General features: G+C 33.7%; 1 protein-coding gene across 1 annotated transcript in view; it reads right to left on the bottom strand.

Moving 5' to 3' along the window:
- C2H14orf39 (chromosome 2 C14orf39 homolog) overlaps positions 1-9,733 on the bottom strand; it is a 33,403-nt gene extending 23,670 nt beyond the window's left edge. The window contains exons 1-6 of the mRNA XM_047542390.1: positions 9,685-9,733; positions 9,542-9,598; positions 8,421-8,547; positions 5,442-5,531; positions 519-706; positions 390-432 (exon numbers count right to left, since the gene is read on the bottom strand). Coding sequence (XP_047398346.1) covers positions 390-432; positions 519-706; positions 5,442-5,531; positions 8,421-8,547; positions 9,542-9,598; positions 9,685-9,733 — 554 coding nt within the window. The remainder of the gene's footprint in view (positions 1-389; positions 433-518; positions 707-5,441; positions 5,532-8,420; positions 8,548-9,541; positions 9,599-9,684) is intronic.
- Between the last annotated feature and the right edge of the window lie 1,046 nt (positions 9,734-10,779).

Here is a 10,779-nt window from a genome sequence, read left to right on the forward strand (position 1 = left end):
GTATTGCCTGACACAAGGTAAGTACCCACTGAATTTTTAAAATTCAGTGAATAATTGTTGACTCACTTCCTTACCACCTTCTATCCCAACAAGTAATAATTAATTTAATTAGAACTTCTTTGTTAAGACAGAGCAAGATGACATTTTCATTAGATTGCTAAGATATGCCACTTTAAAGCTAAATACATATACTATTTTATTCCCACTAAAATTACTTGCTTTTGATCACATGTCCATATGAGAATTAATCCCTGAAGACTTTAAAATAATCTTTAAAATCTGAATTAAACACAAAACAAATCCATGAGGCTCTCACCAGGAAAACAAAATAATAATACAGAAATAATACTTATCTAATAAATTATAAATAGAAATACCATTGAGGATACATGTGTAATGTCCATTTAGTAAGTGATGGAAAGGGAGCAGGCACTGGAAAAAGTTATAGTTGACATTGGTTTATTCTTTTTGGTACAAAGATATCATAATTAAAGCAATATATTACAAAAGATTAATACCTAGAAATTCCATAAGAATAGTTTCATTCATTTTTAGTTGCTCAGAACATGCCAACACCCTGTTTTGAATTTCTTCATGTTCTCTTTTCTTCTCATAATATTCATGTGAAAAAGGTGTTTCTGAGTATTTTAGTTGGTATTGCTTCAAAACATCTTTATACTGACATACATAATCATGATACATTTTTCTGTAAAAATTAAAAGAAATGATGTAGTTCTAAAATCCTAATAATTATCACTTGTTAAAGTCTCCTAAATTAAGCATAAAAGGCAATTCAAACATCTATTTGTCCCTATTTTCCTCATTATTGTGTGTACTTCAACTTTCTTTAAACCCCAGGACACTTCTCAACTATACTTTTTCTTCCTTACCTGGTTAATACTCTTCAATTTCACTTCCACTCCCACCAGGATAATGACACTATTCTTTCCATGGTCATAAATGATCTAAATTGTCCAATCAAATGATATCTTTTTAGTGTTCATCCTAACTGACACTCTAGAACTGGGTTCTTTTAATCACACTTTTTTAAAAAAAAAATTTTTTTAGTTCTTGATGAACCTTTATTTTACATATTTATGTGGTACTGAGAATCAAACCAAGCGCCTCACACAAGCTAGGCAAGCACTCTACCACTGAGCCACAACCCGTGTCCCAATCATACCTTTTTTTCCCCACATTTTTATTTGGTACATTACAGTTGTACATATGATGGGATTTGTTGTTACATATTCATACACGTGCAGGATATAACAATATAATTCGGTCAATATCTCTTATACCTTCTTAAATATCTATGCTCCCTGGGTTCTGAGTCTCTTGTTCTGTCCAGCTACCTCTGTAACCATGCCTTTTAAATCTCCTTCAATTTTCTTTAGTTGAAACCATTACATAAAATCACATTCTACGTGTTAAAACTCTGGGTTCATAATCATTCATGTATATCCAAGCATTTAAAAATATTTTCAGTTGTAGATGCACACAATACCTTTATTTTATTTATTTATATGTGGTGCTGAGGATGGAACCCAGTGCTTCGAACATGCCAGGCACGCGCTCTACCACTGAATTACAACCCCAGCCCTCCCACAAGTATTTTTATGAAGAAAATTTGAGCAGTTTGGGGGAACTCCTCCACACAACTCAACTAGTAATGAATGGTCATCCATTTAGACAGGAGTTTTAAGGGAGATATTACTCTTACAAAACAATATTAAGACTTCTTTCTTATTCGACCCATACTTGATGGACAAAAGGAGTTGATTAGTATTGCCTATGTGCCAACACTTTGTGATGGGCCTGGGTGGGAGATACTAAGGACTGAACACAGGGTTTTGCACATGTTAGGCAGGTGCTGTGCCTATGTGCCAAATCTAATCCACATTCTGTTGTCTATGAACTAAGAATGGTTTTCAAATTATTGAAAAAATTCAAAAGAAGAATACTCTGAGACATAATAAAATATATGAAATTCAAATTTCACTGTCCATAAATAAGGTTTTATTAGATCATATCTCACTTATTTATATATGGCCTAAAGTCATCTTGTGCCACACAGCTGAGTTGAGCCTACAATACTTACCATTTAGTCCTTTACCAAAAAAATGTTTGTCAATCCTGATCTACTACATTGAAAGTACTCTATACAGTCCTTCACAGAAAATATACCCTCAACCCCAGTGCTTGAGATTGCACTGAGAGCTTCACTCTCACCAGATCTGTACTCGATATCTCCAATCCTACAGAAAATATATTCTTGAATCCTCTTTTTACCAAATTCTGGTAAATACTTAGTTTCAAAAATAATATTCATGGAAAACTTTCTGAAAATACATAGTCCTTACATTCCTCAAGATTTTATTTCTTAGATCAATAAATTTCTTAAAAGATGCCATAATGATTACTCTCCTTAGCAGAGAAGAAGAGCAAGTATTCTTAAAACTTCTGGTTAATAACATAAGTAATGATGAAAGTCTTATACTGGGTCAACAAGTATGAATTTTAAGAATGGTCTAATTTTTTAGTATTACTAAATTCTGTCCCCTTTAGCAAGATAAAGTAGTTGAGCCCAAAGTAAGTTCCTATTCTTCTACAAGTATATTTACCAATTAAGACCCCACTTATGTAATAACTTGGGAAAATGGTCCAGGGAGAAGAGAAATACCATAAAATAATTAGGCCTGAGTCACCAGTTTCAGAAGAGATTAGCATACCATATCCACCTTGTTCATATTGCATAGTCATGTCCACTCTTCTAACATTTTCCATAAAGGAATTCTGGCAGAACACAGCAGAGCTAAGTCATGATTCAGAAAGAGTCATTTTTATTTCATTTATTCTATCAATACCAGTCTTCATGAATGCTCATGACAAGAATGGGAGATCAGAAATAAGCAGGTAGTGCCTCTAATTCCTTCATTACCCCTGCTACCAACAAATGGATTATTTTCTTTTTATAAATGCCTGGTACTGAATTAATTTCCCTATGTGGCTAGTTGAGGAAAGAAATAGCTATTTTCACTTTAATATCTCTGATTAGCTCAGAGAAATCACCTACAACAAACACTATCATAGAGGTACATATTAGGACAGGTTTACTTTAGCCTATCACCAAGAATCATTTTTTAGGACTTAATGTTTTAAAATAGTTATGGCATAACACTGAGAAATTTTATAAGAAGCAGTTATAGAAATAAAGTCAACTCAGGAAGTCAAGGGTCAGGGGCTTAGTGGGGTTGTAGCTTAGTGGTAGAGTGCTTGCCTAGCATGTGTGAGGCACTGGGTTTGATTCTCAGCACCACGTGTACATAAATAAAATAAAGATCCATTGATAACCAAAAAAAAATTTTTTTTTAAAAAGTCAAGGGTCAAATGTTTCCTCTCATATGCAGAAGCTAGAGAGAAATAAGGAATTTTTTTTTTTAGAGGATGATTGCATGAAAATAGGGGAAGGCTAGTGGAATAGAGGAAGGGCACTGAGGGAGGGCAAAGGGAGGAACCACAAAATGAAGTTGATCAAATAATGCTATATGCATGTATTAATAAATAAAAATTAATCCCACTTTTATGTAAAACTATAATGTATCAATTCAAAAAACAACAATAATGGAAGGAAGATCAGTAGAATAGAAGAGGATGGGAAAGGGATGAGGAAAGGGAATGGGAAGTACTGGATATTGAAAAGGAGGAAATTATATGTATCTATGAATATGTCAAAATGAATCGCATTATTATATATAACTGTACTGCATTAATTAAAAACATTAAAAAACAGGGGGTTTTTTTGGAAAGAAGTCACAGAAGATACTACTGCACTCCCCATTTCCCCTTTATGAAGAACCTGGAGAGAAATCTCTCAAGCCTCAGGAAAAACTTCACAACCTATCCTAAGCAAGTAAACTGCTGGGAATTAAAACCAGGGCCTTGAGCATTCTAGGAAAGCGTTTTACCACTGAGTCACACCCTCAGCCTCTAATTGAACAGGTTTTTAAATGAATACTCTGAATTTCAAACTGATCCTATTTCTTGATCAATGCCTTGACTACTAAGAATTTCAAAGTCTAATCTGTATCTTTAACAAAAAAATAAGCAGGATCACATGTAGCCTTGGTTTTTATATTTAGGTTTCTTTTTAAACACTATAATATTTTTATACAACTATTTCAAATTCTTTTGGGAATGAAGCAGGATCTGTAAATGACAACCTAACAGTCTCCTTCACCTTTTTCACCTTCTTATTCTTTGAATTGTAGTATACTTTAGCTTTCTTCTCTTTGCTCCATATATTTTCCTGAGAAAGTTCATCTGTTTATAAGATTTCTAATGCTATTAAGTTCAAATCTTTAACTTTAGTTTCTATCTTAAGACTCATCTTTGAAAATAATGGATCATAGATTTTACATGTATGGTGTTTGTTTTATTTTAAGAGGGTTGTTTTTTGTTTGTTGGTAGGTTAGTTTTGTTTTGTTTTTTATACTGAGGATTGAATTCAGGGATGCTTTACCACTGAGCTTTATCCCCAGCATTATTTATTTATTTATTTATTTATAATTCTTGAGACAGGGTCTTGCTAAGCTGCTTAGGGTCTCACTAAGTTGCTGGGGCTGACCTTGAACTTGTGATCCTCCTATCTCAACCTCCAACTTGTTGGGATTATAGGCATGTACCACCAGCCTACAACATGTGTGTTTTTTAAGTAAAATGTAAACATTGATACTATTCTCATCTAATTATTTTAAAAACAAATCATTTCAATTTTTAAAATTAGGTGAAATTTTAATGCTACAGATCATGTTCAAAGTTTTTAACCTTGTTTTATTACATTCACTAATTACATTTATTCCCTAAGATGATGTGATTTTAAACATAATAAAATAAATTCACACAACTATTGGTGTTTCCCCATAGAATATAACCACTCTACTAAATTAACAATCTGAAAATGCCCTTAAAAAAACAAATACTTCAAATTTTTCAAAAGTTAATTCTACAAATAATTATCCCCCTAAATGTTTGCCTAAACTGTTTAGTCATAAATACCATTAGCTGAAGACCTATGCTATAATTGCTGCTGATAAATGGTCTATAACTAAGGTAATATCTCAACATATTCAAGACTTTACAACAAATAGGTAGACCTTCAATATATCACATTTACTTAAAAAAAAAACTCCCTGAGGATACATACTTTCTAAATTTTTCAATTAATATTCTTTTTAAAAAAATATTTTTAGTTGTAGATGGATTCAATGCCTTTATTTATTTACGTGGTGCTGAGAATCGAACCCAGTGCATCACACGTGCTAGGTAAGTACTCTACCACTGGGCCACAACCCCAGCTCTCGGTTAATATTCTTACAAAGCATGTTCCAATAATACTAAGTTATAGAACTAACACACTTAAGTTAATATAAATACCATACTTGTCTTTTTCAATGGTTTCTTGATAAACAGTAAATTGGTCCTGCATATAATCTTCATGTTTATGAAAAACATCACATGTTGGCTTCCAGCTATGGGAAAAAGTTATAGTTGTAATTAGCATCTTAGAATGATAAATGAATTGGCAAAGATATTAAAAAATGAATAAAATCATTTAAAGAGAAATGAATGTCTCTTCCTAGAGAAAACAAATTTACATCAAGAAAAAATATTCTCTATGCCACAATGAAACCCACTATCTGTATAATTAATATGCACCAATTTTTAAAATAATAAATACAAAAGTATAAAAAAAGAAAAAATTTGCATTTCCTATCACCATCACTATCAGCATCCATGCACTTATATACTCCATAAAATTTGTTTTTGAGTCATGGCAGGGAAAGAAACAAATATAGCACAGCTGAATTATGTGTTGCTATGATATTTCCATTATACACCCTGAACACTCCTCAGTCCTTCTTTCTCATCATATTTCTAAGATGTTGGCCAAGAAATTATTTTGTAATAAGCACTCAAAAGGCTTGGATTAGGGGCTGGGATTGTAGCTCAGTGTACATGCTTGCCTAGCATGTGTGAGGCACTGGGTTTGATTCTCAGCATCGCATACAAATAAAAAATAAAGGTTCATTTACAACTAAATATATATATATGTATATATATATATATTTTTTTTTTAAAAAAGAAGCTTGGATTAGGCTACAGTGTCTTTTTTTTCCTCTGTTACTATTATACCCTCCTGAGTTGCAAAGAAAGAAAATAAGCCAGAATGAATTATCAAATCAGATAGTGAAAATAAAATGAATATTCATCTTATATATATATTTTATTGTATAACTTGAAAAATATTATCAATATGAAAAAACTAAAATTATTAATATATACCATGGAAGCTTCCATTGTAAGAATTGTTTGGGTATTTCCTCTGTTTTCTTTTTTTTTTTTCAGATTCAAAAAGTACATATGCCATTCTGTTTTGCTAATAGACCAGTAATTATTTAGGCTTTTAAAAATGCCTTAATGTGTTTTAGTGCTGGTCCCACTTCTATGTTTAGTTTTTTTCACTAAATTTAGCATCAGGTGATATAGCTTAAAACTGTTAAGTTTTCATTGAGATTTTGTTAAATTTACAAATTAATTTACACAATAATATGGTCCTTCCATTTGTAGAAAGACGATTATTTTGCCTTCAGTAGTATTTTAATTTTTATTTTTAATAGGTCTCACTTTTTTGTTTTGTTTTGTTTTTGCGGTGCTGGGGGTTGAACCCAATGCCTTCCGCATGTGAGGCAAGCACTCTACCAACTGAGCTATATCCCCAGCCTGTTCTCACATTTTTGTTAACAAACATATTAATACATTTTTTGTTACTGTTATATATGAAATCTTCTCTTCCATTAAACCTTCCAAAAGATTGTTTGAAAAAATGTAAGTATATATGCCCACTTTGGAAGCACAGGAAAGTATATATAAGAAAATAACTATCATACATATTCTCAACATTAAATTACTACTATGATTTTAATAAATTGTTTCTAGATTTTGTTATAATTATATATTTTAACATCACTGAGATCATATTCACTTATAATCTATCCTCCTTCATCACTTACTGAATAGAAATTGTACTTAAAATAATTGTCTGAATTTCTAATGTCTTAAAAATATTCTCCAAAAGAAAATTAACAGGCCAAAGATTATACATGCACATATTCTGAGCATTTAAAAATTCCGTAAGAAACATATGCTCACTGAGAAGATATTCACTATAAGCATTTCAATGTTCATCCTTTTAAGTTCCTCTACTTAAATATAGGTATATTATTATGCATTGGGTTCATACTATGAATAATGATTTATAAGCTGCTTTGTTCAATTTGTAATATACATTTTTTTTTTTTTTTTTTTGGTACCAGGGATTGAACTCAGGGGCACTCAATCAGTAGGCCACATCCCCAGCCCTATTTTGTATTTTATTTGGAGATAGGGTCTCTCAGAGTTGCTTAGTGCCTTGCCATTGTTGAGGCTGGCTTTGAACTCTCCATCCTCCTGCCTCAGCCTCCCAAGTCGCTGGGATTACAGGCTGTGCCACCATGCCTGGCCAATTTGTAATATGCTATTAACATTTTCCCATGTCAAACATATTCCTATGTCATAATTTTATTGGTTGCCTCATCTTCAGTCATATGGATATACCAAAATTCATTTAACCAGTCCCCTAATGTTGAACATTTAGAGTTACTTCCAATGTTTTTCTATCATAAAAATGGTTGAAGTAGAATTTACCCAGTTCAACAGCAAGAAAACAAATAACTTGATTAGAAATAGGGCAAAAGACCTGAACAGACTTTTCTCAAAAGTAGTCTTTTACTTTGAAAATTTTTAAAAATATTTTTAAAATATTTTTTAGATGTTGATAGACCTTTATTTTATTCATTTATTTATATGTGGTGCTGAGAATCAAACCCAGTGTTTCACACAAGCTAGGCAAGTGCTCTATCACTGAGCCACAACCCCAAATCTACCTTGAAAATTTTTAGGTTGGATTCCTTTAGATCTAAAGCCAGGGGTGTAGCTCAGTGGTACTTGCCTATCATGTATAAGGCCTTGGATTTGATCCCTAGCACCATATAAACAAAAACACTAAGATCTTGAAAAGCAAAAGATGGAAATTATTTCAGACTTCTCTAATAGGAATGACATAGACTATATTAAAAATTCTTTATTTAGACTAACTAGATCTGAGTTAGTGAAATCTCATTATTCAGCACTTAGGTCAATGGTAGAGCACCTGCTTACCATGTATAAGTCCCTAGGTTCAATCTCCAACACCAAAAAAACAAATCAAACCAAAACAAAACAAAAACTATTTGAAAGCAATGGTGTCGTCAACTATAAACCCAGAAATCTTGATAAAAAAATCAAATGACAATTACTGAAGATTTCTTTCAAATACTCACTTACTACAGTTGTCTTTGATCTCATTACTATGTTTACAGTAATGAGCAATTTCCTCATCTGTTGTATTTATAGTTTCATGTATCTTACAAATAGTTGATTTGTTTTCTTTTATATCTTCAAAGCATTCTAAAAGAGGAAATGTTTATTTTCTTAAGGGAGAAATCATAAATTCAAAATAAACAAATACAGTAAGAAAGAAAAGTTTATGGCAATTTACCTAAAAGGAGGAGAAGCCAGAAAAATGAGAGGAAGTGAGGCTTGAGAAGGAAAGGCTCTTATACTAAAAAGCAGAAAATCGGAGCTAGACCTGATCCTAGAACCAGAAACTAAGGAGGATTTGTATTTACAATTGAAGAAAAATAAATGTTCCCTGGGCTAGATTAGGTGACCCTTAGGTCAAATTACCTTAGGATGCTATGAATTCATGTAAATGTTTACTCATTAATGATATTAACATTTTTGTTTTTGACACATGTATAATTTCTATTCAACAATTCCACATCAATTATTAAATACACCTTCAACTAACTTACTTGCCAATGATTAAATACAGATAAATATATAATTATTGAAAGATTAATTTCATAACTGTTTTTTGATTGCAGAAAAGATTACCAAATTCAACCTTTCTGTGAGTTAAAAATAGTTATATATTTAGAATGAAAATATTTTTATAACTTAAAACATTATATTTATTTAATTTGCCTAGCCATTTCACTTATATTCACTAGCCAATTCACTTATTTCAGAACTATTATTCCTGAAAATGTCACATCAATCCTGGTTCCTAATTTTTGATGATTTCTTTAAAGAGAAATATTTGAAATAACTGCTATTTGAGAAATATAGTATTTTCTAAACTGCACCCAAGGGGTCATTGCTGCTTAAAGCAAAATTCTTCACAAAATAATTATATATTGGATACACAAATATTACTGAAAAACGGGAGGCGAGTCACAACTATTTTGCCTAGGCTAAAAAGCTCATTATTAGCCACTAGAAAGAATTTCCACAAGAGTTACAATACCAACTACAGGTTGCCCTAAATAGGGCAATTATTTATTATTCCATGTCATAAAAATTTAAAACTAAAATATCTTTAACATGCAAAACTACTTACTATTAATTCTTTGAAGTATGTCTTCTTTAGTACTTATGTCTTGCTCATACTGGAAAACTAAAACAATTCTTTTGTGACTTTACTTCATTGTTAAAATGTCAAATAATAATACAGTTACCTGTTTATTTTCACTTTCTACCTACCAAATTCTAACAAGAGTCTGTCCAAACTGAGAAATAGGTTGTCATTCATCCTGGATACTACGTAAAGAAAATAAAAATAAAAAGTCATAGGCAAAACACACATATTCCGTAACAACTTTTTTAATATAACATTCCTCACAGAACAATGTGGGTGCAATCTTCCACCATGATGTTCTGCCTTACCTCAAGCCCCAAGGAATGGAACTGGCTATCTATGGACTGGAAGTCTGAGACCATAAGCCCCCAATAAACTTTTCCTCCTTAAGAAAAAAAAAAAAAAAAAAAAAAAAAAGAACAATGTGGGTGGAGCAAGACAGAGGGTGAGACCCTTTCAGTGCACAGCCACCTTCCTAGCCAGGTACTGCAGAGCTCTAGGAGACACTTAAGCAGCAGCTGAATGCAGTTGCATGACTGAGACCTGGGGCAATGAGGACGCGCCTTGCCAACTGTTTATTCCTGGTACTGCAGTAAGTCTTGGAATCTGCTGGGATCCGGACGCCTACACTTCTCAGAAGGACGTGCCCTGTAAAATAAGTCTCTATGTCCCTTCTTGGCGTGTGTACTGCCCGGCGCAGCAGGATTCCTAAGGCAAGTCCTTCACCAACAGCGAGGTGAAACCTAGAAAAGTGGTGCAAGTCCACATTTACCAATTTGCTCCCCCGCCCCGAGAAGTAAAAAGAAAAAGGGGACTTTTTTCACGAGAACCGACTCGCAGTACAAAACACGCCAGAGGCGGGTTCGCAGCTGGCTCCCCGCAGACCCACGGGCAGGGCGCCTCGCAGCCGAGATTTGTGGCGGGAATTCACTCGCCGGTCCTCCCCTCAGGCCGCGCGGCTGGACTCAGCCCGTCACGCGCCAACCATGGCGCTGTGCGTGTCCTGCGCCCGCCACGGGTAGTTCTCCAAGGTAGGGCCAGGCAGCCACTCCCGCCACCCTCCTCAGAGCCGCCGGCGCAGGGACGAACCGCCCCACATGGTTCCCTTTCTTTTCCACCCACCTAAACGGCCCGTCTGAACCCAGACGTCCACGCCCTCTCTCCCTAGGGTCCCAAACTCCACTTAGGGTCCGGGTCACCAGGAATGCCACCCCAGATCC

This window comes from Sciurus carolinensis, chromosome 2 (assembly GCF_902686445.1).
Source record: "Sciurus carolinensis chromosome 2, mSciCar1.2, whole genome shotgun sequence".
Taxonomy (NCBI): domain Eukaryota; kingdom Metazoa; phylum Chordata; class Mammalia; order Rodentia; family Sciuridae; genus Sciurus; species Sciurus carolinensis.